The 17,033-nt window shown below is 38.2% G+C and overlaps 1 protein-coding gene across 1 annotated transcript in view; it reads right to left on the bottom strand.

The window, feature by feature from the left end:
* The window catches only part of LOC150090864 (proclotting enzyme-like), a 68,786-nt gene that overhangs the window by 32,383 nt on the left and 19,370 nt on the right, over positions 1-17,033 (bottom strand). Inside the window, exon 3 of the mRNA XM_090373282.1 lies at positions 5,624-5,896. Within this exon, the coding sequence (XP_090229408.1) occupies positions 5,624-5,896 (273 nt within the window). The remainder of the gene's footprint in view (positions 1-5,623; positions 5,897-17,033) is intronic.

Below are 17,033 nucleotides of genomic sequence, written 5' to 3'. Positions count from 1 at the left end.
GTGAAGGGGCAGCATTTATCTTTTCCTCTGGCTCTGTGGCACCCACGCAACTCCATTGCACACCAAAAGTGTGGTGTGTGTGTGGGATATTTCGGCGAGTTCCGTCTTAAAAATTTTCAAGAAAAAGTGAATTCTGTTGAGTGGCAGAGAAGCGGCGGCGAACGGAATACCATCACGATACTGCATAATGCAGTTAAGTTGAACGAAAAGTACTTAAAAGCATCTCTTCGGCTTGGGATTGGAAATGTAGTGTTTGATTGATTGATTGATTGATTGGTTGAGTTTTATTGGCGCATCAGCAACTAAGGCTATAATGCGCCAAAACCTTGTCATAAAAAGGTAAAACTTTCAGTGACCTAATGAATTAGGTCACTAAAATGTAGTGTAATTCAGCACTGTTCTCCCTTTTCTTCTGTACATTGGCATGTACCTAATAATCATTTTACGAATGTTGTTTTTTTTAAAACTCTGACATAGCCGAATGGTCAACGTGGGAATGCAGCAGTACACGCATTTGGTTGACCGTAGTTCAGGTCCATATGATATTTTGTCAAAATGATGAGTTGTAAACTACTGTACTGCACGACATCACAGTAGTCGTGCCGAAATATAAACATAATATTTGTTTAACGCTTTTTATGTACAGTAATACTATAATTCTTGTATGCCTGAAGTTTTTGCTCTAAATTTACCTAGTTTTTGTTCTGATTTATTCTTTAAACAATCCCAAGTTCTTTTTTAAAACTACTATGAAAAAATTTTGAGAGCAGCCTACTTAATCTGATATTATAATGAAATATATTCGTAGTAGTTTTCAGCAGTTTTTCGAGGTAGTTTCGGAAATACTTTTAATTTGTGTTCTGTTGTTTTCTTATTGATATTTAGTCTTCCTTGAATGGCTTTCTTTTACTATATTACAGTTATTTCTTACTGTGTTATTTATTTTTGATTAAAAACAATGTTCCATTCATTTTTCCTAACTTACCCAGTTGCCACGACTTAGTTCCCATTGGACAGTATAAATTGGACACTATTCTGCCTTTTCTTCTGTACATTGGCATATACCTTAATCATATTATGAATATTGTTGGTTTTTTTTTTACCAACTCTGACATAGCCGTACAGGCAGCGAATGTACAGAGTGTGCAGTTTCATTATGTGAAATTCACTCTACTACTACGGTAAATAGAATAGCCTATTTTATTCTGTAAGCAATTACAGAACCAATCGGATTTTAAGACCTTTCCGGTCTGTTGAGTACATCATGTAATGGGAAACATCTGATACAAACGGTTTTTTTTTCAGAGCATGGTATTACTCCAATAGCATGGCCAAGAAATCCATATGACCCTTCTGTCCAGTCGAAGATTCCTGGAAGCCTTGAAATGACCGTTTATTCTACAGGGTGTCTATAAACTATTCATCTGATTATGAAGCTCGATTAAAATTTTATTATAATAGGTATTGTAAGTGCCTCCACAGTGGTGGATGTGATGATATTCTTAATATTAAAAATGTTCTTCCAGAAACAATAAAAAGGGTAAATGAAGAGAAGCGGCAAAAATACGCCAACACGTTTTAAAAATATGGGGGATAGATTGTAAACGTAAATAATGGAAGTACAAAGGGTACTAGGAAAGTTTTGCAATATGACGCAACAATGAATCACAGGAAGCTGCTTGTTGCTGCATGTTGAGACATGTTCATACGTGCATAGTAGCCGCCGCGCCAAGTCGATGGGCTCAGTTATTCATTAGTAGTGAGAGTGTAAAGTGCTTGCGATGGCATCGTGGTCATGAAATGAGATAAGGACAGTTTTGCGGTATAATTTCGTGCGTGGTTTAACCATAGACCAGTGCTTAGAAGAAATGACTCTTGCACTAGATGATGATTGTCCACATCGTACAACGATATTCAGGTGGTACAGAGAATTCCAAAGGGGAAATTTCACTCTGGAGGATTCTGAGAGGCCGGGAAGGCCACGAACGTCAGTTACGGAGGAAAACGTTACTGCTGTTGAGGAAAATGCTTGACGAAAACAGGCGAGTGACCTACCAACAGATAGAGGATACTTTGGGCCTAAATGCACCAGCAATTCGTTCGATTCTGCAAGATCATTTGCACGTGAAGAAACTTTGTTCTCTCTGGGTGCCGCATCAACTGACTGAAGAGCAGATGACACAACGTGTGACTTGGTGCCGGGAGATGTTAAAAAGTTTGATAAGGGACAATCTCGGTATGTGAACAGCATCGTGACAGGTGACGAGACTTGGCTGTACTATTACGATCTGCCGACCAAGGCTCAAAACAAAGTTTGGGTCTTTGATGATGACGACACACCCGTAATTGTCAGAAAATCCCGATCTGTAAAGAAGAAAATGATAGCTGTATTTTTCAAATCGAGTGGAATTGTGGAACGTGTCGTTTTGGACACGCAGAAGACAGTCACAGCTAAGTGGTATACTGAACAATGCCTGCCTAAAGTCATTGGATCTATGAAGAACCTGCGGCCAAAGTCAAGAATGGACACCTGGTACCTCCATCACGATAATGCTAAAGCTCACCGCGCCAAAGCCTGCACCGAATATTTGACCACGACAGGACTGAAACTTCTCGAGCACCCTCCCTACATCCAGACCTTGCTCCCTGCGACTTTGCACTGTTCCCGCATGTGAAAATGAAGCTAAAAGGGAGGTGGTTTTCCAGTGATGAGGACCTTCTACGGGCTTGGGACAACGAGTGTGCTTTACTCCCTAGTGAAACTTGGCAGAACTGGTTTAAAGATTGGTTTCGGAGGATGGAGAGGTGTATTGAATGTAGAGGAAATTACTTTGAAAAAATTAAATAAACAAAGCTGTATTGCAAAACTCTCCTAGTACCCTTTGTAGTGTTGTTCTAAATCCATCGACTAAAATTTTTACCTTTGACTCGGCGAGGTTATCTCTGCCGCTTGTTAACCCCTGGCATGATGCCGTGAAGGGTATTGTAGAGTCGTGGTACCTGCGTGTACCGGTGAACCTAACAATAAAGATCTTAATTATTTATGTCTTAATTGTAATTGTCTTTTAAAAATATAGGCTGATAAAATTAAAATTTGTTTACAGTTTTTGTACTTTAACTTGGAAGTCTACATCCTTCCGCATTCGTGAACTCGAACCACGTAATTTTCAAGTGTTCTCACTTTAGTTTATAGCACATTTTCTTTACAGTAAACGGCAGTAATTAATTCTGTCGCATATTGCTTGCTCAATTTTTTTTTCTTTTTATAATTCTCACCTCTTCCCTCTCTTTCTACCTTCCCCGCCTTCTGTGCATTATTTGTATGCCTCTCGGAAAACAACTAAGAGAGCATATTTCTTGCAAATACACTTTACAGCTTACACACACCCCACTGCTTTCCGGGTGGTGTGCTTGCCCTGACATAAACTTTCTGGCAAACGCATGTTTTCCAGAAAGAATACTTTATCCTTTCTTTAGTTGCCAACTATGGCTACTTTAATAATTCTGTTCGTGTGTTGGCTCCGGCGGTTTCGGACTGACTTAAAAAGTCTGCCTTTCGGAGGGCAGGCCTTCTGGCGAACTGTAGCATCCGTTGTCACCTTAAGAGGTGAAATTCTTACTGTAACCAAAATTCCACGGGATGATTCAGCTTATGAGTCTTGGCAACCGCATAATTCCAGTAGCCTGACCTTGTGGTTTGAAGTGTGATCATGCTGCGACATGTAGAATCCATTTCCATATATAATTGCCACATTGTAAGTAATAAACAATTGTTATACTGCCAGTGGGGAGACATTAGCGTGGGTATTTTAATCACTACGTTCACTGTAGATTAACGGCACCACTGCACAACATGATCAGCAGCACCTCAGTGAACATCTCCAGAATTTTGACGCAGTTACTCATGAGCTGAATTTAGGGAATAATTTCGGCGTAGTTTATTTGGAGTTTAGCAAAGAATTTGACTCTGTTCCTCATGAGAGGTTACTGTATAATCTTGAACAGGTTGGGATTACTGGTAAGATTCTAAGATGTAAAGATTGACTCTGCCAAACGTAACTCTGCCAATCATAAAGATTGGCAGAGTCAATGATCAGTGACGAGCAGCGCTCTTTCAGGATGACTTGAACATGTTTCAAAGATGGTCAGAGAAGTGGCAGCTATGTTTTAATGCTGCTAAATGCAAGGTCTTGGGGAATAGCATCCCCCCAAATAAATTATACACTTAGTGTTGGGGTTTAATTAAAAACAGTGGAGGAAGAAAGGGATCTGAGAATGACAATACGGGCAGATGTTTTATAAACAGTGTAAACAGGCAACCAGGAAAACTCACGGTGTCCTATCGATTATTTATGTCCTGTAGAGATAGGGAGGTAGTAATCCCACTGTATAAGGCAATTGTAAGACCACATTTAGAATACTGTGTTCAAGTATGGAGACCTCATCTGAAAAAAGAACATTGAGCCTCTTGAAAGGGTCCAAAGACGGGAACTTGAATGGTGAGATGGCAGAAGGACGACTGTATGAGGAAAGACTCCGATTATGTGGGCTACAGAGCTTGTCAACCAGGCATCTCAGAGGTGACCTGATTGAGGTTTTTAAGGCTCTGAGAGGGATTAGTAAAATTCATTTTTTGAAGGTGGAATTCTCACTGTTCTAAAGAATTCCAGAACTAAGGATCAAAAATTCAAATTACAGGGGTTGAGGTTTAGATTAGATTGTGGGAAGTTTTCTTTTAGCCAGCGAGTCGTTGATAGCTGGAACAAGTTGCCCTCGCAGGTAGTTGAGGCTGATAGTTTGAATAAATTCAAAGGTAAACTGGATACTTACTTGTGTGAGGAGGGAAGCATATAATTGTGTTTTCTTATCTACTTTATTGTTGTTGTTGTTGTTTTCTCTCTTTTTTCCAGTGCAGCAAAAGCCTGTAGCTTCCTTGCACTGTATGGCGAATGCTATTACTATGGGTGTATGGGTATTTTAATCACTATATTCACTGTAGATTAAAGTTACCACTACACAACATGATGAACAGCACCTCATTGAACATTTCCAGAATTCATTGTTAGAGAATAAACTTTATTAAATTGCATCCTGAGAGCATTCTCCAAACCCCGCACTCAATTGACACAACTCGTCCATATAAACCAAAGCTGTGCAACTACTTATAGATGTGAAAACATTTATGGCCACTTCTGTTAATGTCTCTACTTCTTACTTTGCTGTCGACAGACTTCTATCAGAATAACATAAGTATCCTCTTCGGAAATAGTCGACGATTAGTAAATATCCGTAGCCTTCACGATTGGCTTTTAACTGTTATAACATCCGGTATTTCACAACGTCGTCTATATTTGACTTTTGAAAGTTTAAATAGATTGCAGTGGTATCACTCATATCACATCTCAGAATAATCTCTTTAGCAATTCCAGTGCGATTCGCAGGTGAGTTCTGCTGGTCCTATTATTGTCATCCTTTTAATGGATTTTTGATTGGTCGTATTTTGCATGTAACATATGTTGGAGAGTGGTGCTCAATATTTTTGAGAGTATAATGCAAATCAAATCGTTTACAGTCTAAAAAAACAGTAGAGCTATAAGTAAAAATTCATTAATTGTGATTATACCTGCTGGAAGAATATCCGGCCTCTGTCTTGTATCTGGTGTTACTGGAACAGGTTCAGTTGGAGTTGGTGGGCGTGTTGGAGTTGGTGGGCGTGTTGGAGTAACAGGCCGAGGACCTGAACAACAAACTCTGGGAACGTCGTCGTCAAAGCCACAGATGTAATTTCTTAATTCGTTAAAATTCATCTCTTGCAGTACTGTACAGCTGCTGAAAGGAACACACCTTCCACTCTGACCTCGAGGAGTGGTACAGGCGTCATCGTCAGTAAATGTAACTAAAATAAACAAAAAAAAATTAATTAAATAAATTTTTGAAATCAAATTGTACACACTGAGGAAGTTCATAATAAGAAAAGCCAAACAACCAAAATATAACATACAGAATGCCTTAGGTCTGCAGACAGGATTATAAGAAATTTTGGCACTGCTACATTCATTTTTATGCTGTATGCTGAAATTGTTCTCCATTTATTTCTGAACACGTCGAATGACTCTGCTAAGCATTTTGCAGTGTTTCGGTTGAAATACACATAAATTCCAGTGTTATATAAAACTTCAAAATTGATATCGTTAAAATTAATTCAACTCTCACGTTAACACACATCCTGATCCATTTTCATTACCTATCTGGAACAAATAAACAAAGCGGCACAAGTACACATTCTGGGATATTGAGATACGGTACTCCACAATATATATTCAACAACCTCAGGGTAGCATAGTGGATATAATTACGGTTCTCCCTACGCCGGGTGTTTTGGTTCGTGTTCGAATCCCGTCAGCGACGCGAAAAATTTTTGTGGACTTTGTTCACACCATTGCAGAGTTAGTTTGCCCCAGGCAAGGGTTGCATAGTTTTATCTCCGGATTTTCGTCCAGCAAATAGACCATAGAATACACATAGTTTACAGGCATAAAACTGACGCCACATAGTCTTAGTTGGTTTGGCAATTTACACTCACACGTTTAATAACCATGTCTTTAACAGTTATACTAGGGCTTACAATACCGAGATCCCGGTAATTTTTTCTGGTATTGATACAAAAAATACCGGTTTTTCGATACTAATTTTTAAAAAAAATAACTGTTTATAATTTAATCACATAAAGGTTATAAAATCACCTTTATGTGATTATGACGTCGTTATCTCTACTAGCAAATGTTCGATAAATCATCGATAGGGCATCATGCAACAGTGCAACCTGTCCACAATTCTCGAACAACTTCATGTCTGGCCGTATCGTAAATCCAAGTCCCGTTACTCCACTGCTGACTTTAGTTCAACTCAACCAAATGTATAAGTTATTTTGGGGTTGCTGTACCCCAGGAGTAAGACCTTGCGTTTTGCTGAATTAAAGTATAGCTGACACTTTTCTGACCACCCCGTCACTTTGAAGCTCTGCTTGGCGGCGATCATTAATTACTCTACTGATCTTTACATCATCTGCAAGTTTAGACCTCACACCCTCCATCCTTTCATAGATGTCATTTAAGATAATCAAAAACAACAGTGGTCCCAATACTGATCCTTGGGGAACCCCACTTCTTACATTAATCCAATCTGAGGAACAACCATTTATAACAACCCTCTGCCTGGTGCCCTTAAGACATCGTGCTATCCAGCTAAGGATTTTCCCTATGATTCCAGCCTGCTCCAACTTATAAAGTAACCACTCATGTGGAACTGAGTCAAATGCTTTGCTGAAATCCAAATAAACAATGTCGAAATTATTTCCTAAATCCAGCTCACGAGTGGCCTGTCAAAATGCCTAACCAGATTTGTTAAACATGATTTTCCCTTTACAAAACCATGCTATGTATCCTACAGAATTCCATTTCCATCTAAATGATCCTGAATTGCACCCTTGATCATTGCCTCCATGATTTTCCCTACTACTGAAGTTAGACTGGCCATTCGGTAAAATCCCGTTACACTCCTAGAACCGCCTTTATGTTCCAATTTACATCAATCCAACGGAATCTCTCCTGAGGCCAATGATGCTCTCGTAACTAGCCTTAATGGTTCAATGCACTCACTTGCCGTCTCCTTTAAGATTATAGGGTATATGCCATCATCCACAGGAGCCTTACTCGCCTGTAGGTGCGAAAGTTTTCTCATTATTCCCTAAATCCAGCTCACGAGTGGCCTGTCAAAATGCCTACCCAGATTTGTTAAACATGATTATCCCTTTACAAAACCATGCTATCATTTGAAATTTCAACGTCATTAATTACATTTTTTCAACTTCACTTCCATAACATCTCATTGACACAAGGGTTTTTTTTATGTAAATATCGATGCAAAGTAACTGTTGAGTTCATCTGCAACTTCAGCTATGGTATCTAATACTATCCCACGTCCATTACATAAGGGTCCAATCTGATTTGTTTTTCTGTTCTTTGCATTTATATATGTGAAGAATTCCTTAACTGCACTCTTTGCTCTCTTCTTTATTCTTTATCCCTCACTCTTTGCTCTCTCCCAGACTCAGTAAAGATACTATAGTGAAAATTATACTTCAAAACGTCTTTCTCCTTCAGAAAATGATGAAAATAATTCAACCACGGAAGACCAACATGGAACAGAACATCAGTGTTCCGCAAATTCTTTCCAAAATAAGAAATTGCCTGACTCCAATGCGATTTTAAAAGATGAACTTGAGTCGGAAATTAATGAAATACTTTTAACTATTTTTGCTAAAAAAGTACAAAGCCTAGAAAATATGGACTGAGATCGTCTACGATTATCTCAGTACAATAGTACCAGAATAGAATCCGAAAGGGCGTTTTCTGCCGCTAATCAAATACTGTATGTACCAAAATTAAATGATGCTTAAACATAACTAAACTTTGCAGTAACAACATGTATTTCTTTGTTTTTAGAATAACTGTATTTTAATGATTTTTTTTCAGAATATTTATTATTGCAGTAAAAGTTTATTTAAAACATGAATTCAAGTAATTACAGTACTGTACTTGTTTTTTCCTTGCTTTATTGCACCTAATTGTCATCAAAATTTATTGAGAAAAACGTTTGTTTTTGGAATACTGGTATTAAGATTTTGATCGGTATTGTAAGCGCTAAGTTATACCAACCGTTAGACATCTGTGGCGGCACCTAGAACTCGCATTCAAATCCGGCTCGTTTGTTATGCGATTATAGAGAACGCTGTAAAATAGGCCACTTGGTTACGCAATGCAGCAACCACAAGGACGGCTGCTTCCAGGTACTCGTCCGTCCCACAGGAAGGTGGGCCAGAAAAAAAAATACTTTTGAGACATATCTTTTAATAATTCATGTCATTTAAATTTATCTGAACTTAATTATCAGACCATACTTGTTATAGTTCCACTGATTATTTAAAAAAAAAAATTATAAAACTTGTTTATGTCTTAATGACTGTTAATGATGATTGAATACTATTTAATCTGCAAGTAAACATCAAACCATACTTGTAGTTTCACTAATTAAAAAAAAAAAAAAATTTAACTGTGCAACAGAACTGTGTGTAACCTAGAAGTAAGTTACGTATGAACTGAACGTCAGTCCTGTATATTGCCATTGCTGTAGTAAAGCCTTCTCTTAAACTTCGATAGCATAATCTTGAAAAGACTGAAATACATGTACATTATTAACTTATAAGAGAGCATCTTCTTGACCTTGGAAACGCAATCTTATTTCATTCCTAAGTTTTCTCCTAAGACCATTGTCATTGGTTAGTAAATTTAATTAATTAGCAAATTTAAATATCTTTCTTTCTTGTTTTCCTTCTGTCTGTAAACTTATATTCATTTCAAGGATTATAGTAGGAATCTGCCTTTTTATTCTAAAACAAAGAGCCCGATATATCAATGAAATCTGGTAAAGCTCCTAACAAAACTTGTAGAGCAATTGAAACTGTTCTGCATACTCGATTTATAGTTAAGAGCATAGATCTTTGAAGGGAATATAGCTTTGCTTTGAGTCCTGACATTTACCGCTCGCTGAAACCAGATACTTGCTTCGTAAGAGACCATAAGAAGCAACACTGCCTCATAATATAATCTTAGTTTTACGGACATGTCCAGTTATACTCTTGATATCCTAACAATAGATCCTGTAAACCTTTTTGACTTTGTCAGTAAGACACATTAAATAATTGAAAAATGTTAACTTGGAATCTATGGTTATTCTTAAATACTTATTCTCAAATACCATTGGTAGTTGTACTCCATTAATTTTTATTGCTGGCGGACAATTAATATCTAATTTGTTTTTAAAAATCATCATCTTGGACTTAGCCGGATTTATTTTTAACTTATTATTTTCAGTCCAATAGAATAAATCTGTTATTCTCAAGAGTAGCCCTTGACCTGCCACTAAGAATAATGGTTAGATCATCTGCGAAGCTGTCACCTTACAGTTTTCGAAATCTTTGTCGATTCGATTCATTCTTGTATTACCATATTCCATATCAGGGGCACCAATACTGATCCTTGGAGACGCTCTGTGGACATTGATTTTATACTAGAGTAAAACTTAGATTTCGTCTTCCTGTCAAATAACTTTTATATAATTAGAACAATTTCATGGGACACCTTGAACGCCGCAATCTATATAAGGCAAACTCCCATTGATAAATATTGCTAATTCGTATTTAAAGTTAGAATTTTCTATATGATATGACAGTCAGCAAGGGCATCCTCACATGATCTGCCTGCATTGAATCCGTACTGTTTAGATGAAATCAACATCCTCTCCAGTAGTATTTGTGTCGTACGTAATGACATAAGTCTTTCCAAAATCTTTCCTAAATTGGCCAAGAGCGCTATTGGATGATGCGACTTAGGATCAGACACTGGTTTTTGCGTTTTTTTTCTCTTTTTTTTATTATTAATTTAAGTACTGCAACTTTCCAGATATTAGGGAAATAACCTACTAACTAACATCTGTTATACAGTAATAATGAAATATGAAGCAGTGTCGTGAAGAACCATAATATAAATATTTTCTATCATCTCCTTATCTGGAAATTTTTGACATTGACCTTCTTAAGCACTATCTTTAGTTCCTCCATTGTAAATGGTTCTAAATTTTCTTGTTGTCATAATACCGATTCTTATTGCGCACGTCTGTATGGTATTCTAAATCCTCTTCTGAATTATCTGCCGGAAATAATCTGTCCAGAATAGCCTCCACTGAATCATGCCATCCAATAGCTTCAGTAACGGATGGCAAGATGGTTCCAAATATTTCAGATGTTTCCAATTTATCCTTTGAGCTCCTATACAGTAGACCACATGAATCTGAATTACCGTATGAGTTAACAAAATCCGTGCACGACTCTCGCTTCCCTATCGCTAATTGCTTTAGTATATATATATATATATATATATTTTTTTTTTTTTTTATTATTATTTTTTTTTATGTATATATTCTCTGTGATATTGCTTCGCCTCAGTTATTGACTAAAGTCGTAATCCTTGATATCTACGCCTTTCCTGATACACCAACTTCCTCATACTGGTGAGTTTACCACCCCACCAAGTGTGGAATGCGCTGTTATACGTTATCAGCAAGATTTCCAGCTGCAACCTGTTGTAAAGAACCCAATTCAAAAGCAGGAAAATTAGACAAAGTGGAACTTTCAAACACGGACCAATCTGTAGTTTTAGTTGAAAATCTTGTTTATACTCTGGCACGAGCATCAGGTTAGAGGAGTTCACAATAAATCATGAATACAATCGTTAATCCTATTCACAGTTGGCTTAAACGACCGTCTACTCAAAGAGCGTGTGCTGCTGCTGCACACTCTCTCGGTCGTGACCACGCGGCTACGTCTACCAATATCAGGCATAATATCATTTTGATTTTCTAGGTAAATATCTATTTACAGTACTGAATGTTATGACACGATGATCACTGCTAGTCGAATTTGGTCTTAATTGCCAATTCAAGACATGTTACGTAATCCGCTACTGGATATCGTAATGTCAGTATTGGATTCTCCCGTACTATTGTTGTACTGTATTTGGTATGTTGAGGGTCTAGCGGCTCCTGGGATTTCTCCCATTTCCGCGGTGTTCTCTGTATCGAGTGACAATACTCTGTCAAGCCAGAGATTTAAAGTGTGTAGTCTGTTGTGCCCATTGTTCATCTGGCTTATTGGCCATCGGGCCCCTGAATGGACCCAACGTTGCCCATACCGCGCCACGAGGAGGCTAGCCAAGTGTTACCAGTAAGGAATCAGTACTCTAGCAGGTCCTGCCACCTACTTTCCTCAGATTTCAGTGGCTAGGACCTAAAAAAAAAAAAAAAAATTGCTTTAATCGCTGTTGATGCTTTTGTTTGATCATACAATCTCTTCTCGCTTTAAGAGCGAGAAGAGATTGTACGCTGGATGAGTTTTATTTTAGGCCGAAAAGGGTCGGGAAAGCAATTTTGGTGTAGTTACAGTTTTGACATGTGGGGCTATGCGCTGTGAAGGTAGACATATTTGGGTGGGGAGAAGGAAGGCTGAAGAAAAGAAGAAGAAAGGGACCGATAGAGAAGGTGGCCCCAAAATGTTCAGTGGGCATCCCCATGCCACACCAGAGGGAAAATGGGTTTGACAAGGAGATTAGAGGACAGGGTTGTCCACCCCCGCCGGGAAAAAGAGATAAAGCAGGCCCGGCAAGGTGTCGGACCTGGGTCGCCATTTGGCTAGTTGGCAGCAAGGCTGCAATCTAAGTCGTTCACTTTGACCCTCCTGGAGGTGGATTTAGTCTCGGCAGAGGCCAGGATGCATCACCTGCACTTGACAGGCCAGCTACATCTAGGACTCAGTTGTCTCTCAGTTGCTGTAGGTTGTCACGCCTCTTGTGTTCAAGTCCTGTAGTCACTCAGCTGGTCGTCAATGGCCAGTTGTGTTCTTTGCGTGTATTTGGTGGTCCAATGTCTGAAATTTGTTTCAGGGTGGTGGAAGCGCTCTTTGCCTGACGAAGAGATTTTGAGCGAAAAGCGTGAAAGCCTTAGTTTTCTTCTTCCTGCAGCACTATGGCCTCCGGATTTCTAAGGATGGAGCGTAGTTTGGTAAGCAGCAGGCCACGGAGGTCTTCATAGATATTACATTCGTAGAGCAGGTGTTCCCAAGTTTCTTGTCCGCATCTACAGTGCGCTATGTCCGAGATTCCAAAATCATGTAGCTTCTTCCTGAAGGAGCCATGCCCTGTTACCAGGTAAGTTGTATAAAGTCCAGGAGAGTACCAGGTCCGGGAAACAGGGTAAACAAGAGAAAGGGACCGATAGAGAAGGTGGCCCCTAAATGTTCAGTGGGCATACCCATACCACACCAGAGGAAAAATGGGTTTGGCAGGGAGATGAGAGGACAGGTGTGTCCACCCCCTCCGGGAAAAGGAGATAAAGCAGGCCCGGCAAGGTGTCGGACCTGGGTCGCCATTTGGCTAGTTGGCAGCAAGGCTGCAATCTAAGTCGTTCACTTTGACTTTCCAGGTGGTGGACGTAGTCTCGGCAGAGGCCAGGATGCGTCACCTGCACGTGACAGGCCAGCTACATCTAGGACTCTATTATTATCTACTATTATTATTATTATTATTATTATAATGTCTGGTATGAAGCTTCTAGTTATGCGGCCTTTAGTGGAGTCATTCCACCGATTCTGCCACACTGTTCTCATGTGGTCTGTAAGACGTCTTTTTTCCTTTGGTCTGGTCATATTTGGGTCCGTAGTGTATCCCAAATGTGTGATTACCCTTTCTTTGGAATGATGTATATTTATTTGGTTTATTATGGATAAACAGACCTTGACTTATAACAAAATCTTCTAGTAGTCCTCTAGCCATCAGTAATGGTACCACGCCAAAACCTTGATTTAGCATTAACGTCAGATGTTCCCAACACATGCACTGTGTGATCTAAATAATTTAATGTACCATTAAAGTCAAAAGATGGGGATAAAGATATTAAATAAAATGTTAATGAAAAATATGTAATCATCACACAAGTTGTATATTTAGTACATAACCTATATACCACAAACTGCAGCCATTATCAACCCACAGGATGGAAACCTCCTCAACTCATGTTGAGGGAAATAGACCATAATCTGCCACGTCAAGTGCGGGTTGGCAAATCGACCGTATTTAGCAGTCAGGGGCTTGAACCCCGTCTACTCAAAGAGCGTGTGCTACTGCCCTCCCGCTCTGACCACTCGGCTACATAGTAGAATAATGAATAATCTTGAGTGTATAGAAAATCCTGCCACTTTGTGAATATTGCCCGTTTGCACTTTAATAGTATAAAGTCACGTATGTATAGAAATGACATCAATAGAATATTGTTCTGCTGATATCCTTATTTCATATGACACTACTATGGCACGTTGACTATTCATTTGCATAATTTTAACATTACATGATTGCTGCAAACTATGACTAAATCATTGTTTATATAATGAATGGCCGAAATTTATGAGAGAATTCCACATCAAAATATCCTGCCCATTTTAGATATTTTATAAATAATTGGAGCTAAGCTCATTCACTCAGTGAACACAGGAAGTAGATTTAGACTTAGTAGAGATGTAGAATAGCTGTATTCTCACCTAGTGCTTACCTTAAAAGGCTATTAATTATCCGAGTCACCTCATACTTTTGGCCACTACTGTACTTGTAGTGAGAAATTCGATCCCGTGACTATCAGTCTTCAGCTTACTTGGTGAAGGACAAGAAATGTAACACTATCCGATTATTGTTAAGTGGGCCACATCATAGTGAGCTAATGTAATTCTAGCAACTGTTGGTCAAGTTTTCTCCAGAAAGGAATGATTAATGTATTTCCAGAATAGACTTCAAGGTTAAATATGAATCTCATAGCTGCTAGTTGATTGCATTTAGCAGCTCTTATGCAGGAAATCAGGCTTCCGAGTCCAGCGGACACCTGCTGAGATATTTGGTACTTTTACCTCCCCTGGATGTGAGATTCGTTTTTCTCATCGATAAGTTTCGTTTTGGATGTTCCTTGTTCCCGGATACCAGCCCCTGGAAATTTGTCCCCCAATTAATGAGCTCCCTAGCCAACGAGAACATGGTATTGGAAAGAAGGGGGGGACCTATATATTCATGTGAGTGACAAAGGACAGGGTTGTTGTTGTTCTTCCCGTCCTTGTGCAGGATCTTGTTCTTGTTGTTGTTCCTGCCGTTCTTTTCTTGGGACTTGAGTAGAACCCGAGAGGTACAACCAGACAATTCTTTACTGGTAAGTTCTATTTGTTTATACTCTTAATTTACTACATAAGCATCATCCCTCCTCAGTAAAACATTATCTGATGTAATGTTACTTGTCATAGTACTAGCCAATTAGAGTATAAAGAGTAATGAGTCAACTGTTATCCATAGAAGCATTACCACACTTGTAACACCTACACACTTGTATTAAAACAGGCGAATTGGATCATTGAGTAAAATAAAATAATTTTCTGTTTATACTCCGGCACGACAACCAAGTCAGTAGAGTTTACAATAAATCGTCAATACAAATATTTATCCTATTTAGTAGTCACGGACTTGAACCCCGGTCCACTCAAGGAACGCGTGCTATGCACTCTCGCTCCTGACCACTCAGCTACGTCAGGCCTCACATGTAGCCCGAGTCATGAAGAACACAAACATGTTGGATACATGTACCCTTAATGTTATACACTAATGAATGATGTATGTAGCAAATTATTCCTGTTATCCCAGGTGTATGTTTTATGTAGTGTTGTTGGTTTACCAATAAACATTGTTTGTTTTGTTTAGCACTTATGCCTCTTATCAACGTTAGCCTTAGCACAAGATTTATAGTGAAGGAACCATATTTTTGCGGCATTCTGAGGTCTAACTTATAACAGGATTTCAGAATGAATAACAACGCCATCGGATTGGCGTTGTTATTCATTCTGAATGTTCTATTCTCCATGTTGCTGAATAGGTCTTTAGGGCACGAGATTGTTTTCCTATTATATAAATCACTAGTCAATCACATAAGTTCACAGGCGTTTTCTGGAATATCAATGATTAAACTTGCCCGGAAATATTGTTATATACATTGCATCTTGAGTAATAATAAGAGTTACGTCTTAACCTCCATTGGAAGAATGATGGGCAGAAAAACCCCTGTGGACATAGAATCTAAATACAGAACTTTGTTTGTATTTAGATTTTTGTCATCCAGTGTAAATCCTTAACCTTCTAAAATTTTTATACTATAGATCTTCAATAATATCTTCCTTCTCCTAATATTTTTTAGAAACAGATGCTAAAATAACTGCAGTATCTAAAGTGTCCGATGTAGAAAGTAAAACCAGATCAGCCCTCGAATCCATTTCTAATACTACCCCCCCCCCTTTTTTGCTATTCTTAATGATCTAACCTTAGCGTTTTTGAACTCTAAAAGTATTATGTTTTTTAACTCGCTATTCTCAGCTGCGCTAAATATTAATATAGTATCCCTAGCTTGAACAGTTTTATTTTGCGATATAACCTCTTATATATAACAACTGCATATAATAATGTACTTCCCTTTGCGTAATTGACTCTGCCCTTACATCATTATACAATACCTCAGGTTCAACTTCTTGAGTACGCTCCGTGCTAACCGAAATTATTGCAATTATGTCTGGACCACCACTCTGTCCAATAAATTGGCTCTTATTTTGATTTCTGCGTTAACAGCTTTTAACGTTTCATTCTAAGTAATCAATGCAGTAGCAACAGTTTCAACGTTGGACCATTTGTCCATTATGATATTTCCTGACTTAATAATTTTATTAGTATCTGTGGAAAGAAAACTTCTCATTTCCGAAATAACTTCATATAATGAGAAATAATCATCTTCAGTATTATCACTATGTTTCTTATATTCCTCACTCTCAGTAACTTGAGTTATTCCTAAATTTGGATTAGGTAATAATATCCCAGTAGAGACTGCTTTTTTCCAATGATGACTGGATAGGCATAGTCCACTTCAAATAATAATGCGACCTTTTCAGCCACTTTTCTGATGTTAGTAAAACGATGAAGCAAAAACAAAGTTCTGTGGAATCCTGCGAAAACCGCTAAATTTCTTTTGGAATTCTTAATACATTTGTGAATTATTCATAAACATGTGTTTTTAACGTTACAACTCAACTCATTCTTAAATTTTAAAGATAGTTGCGATCTCTTTTGCAAATTTGAGGTATACACAATTTTAATTTTATTTAAAAAAAATTATCTTTTTCACCCACTTTCAACTCTAGATTCATCTTATTAAATTTCATTGTTGTGCCAGTTTTTTATAGCTCTTTCTTGTTTTGAAGAAATATTGCATTATCTAACAAGATTGAGGCCCTTTGCTCAACCACCGCACTTCATTACGAAGGCGAAAGTCTCTATAATGTGCATCAGTTGCAT

The sequence above is a fragment of the Mastigoproctus giganteus genome, chromosome 1, assembly GCF_048544385.1.
Source record: "Mastigoproctus giganteus isolate SK-2022 chromosome 1, ASM4854438v1, whole genome shotgun sequence".
In the NCBI taxonomy this organism is placed as follows: Eukaryota; Metazoa; Arthropoda; class Arachnida; order Uropygi; family Thelyphonidae; genus Mastigoproctus; species Mastigoproctus giganteus.
Note: the sequence above shows the minus strand (reverse complement) of the source record. Positions and strands in the feature narration are given on the sequence as shown.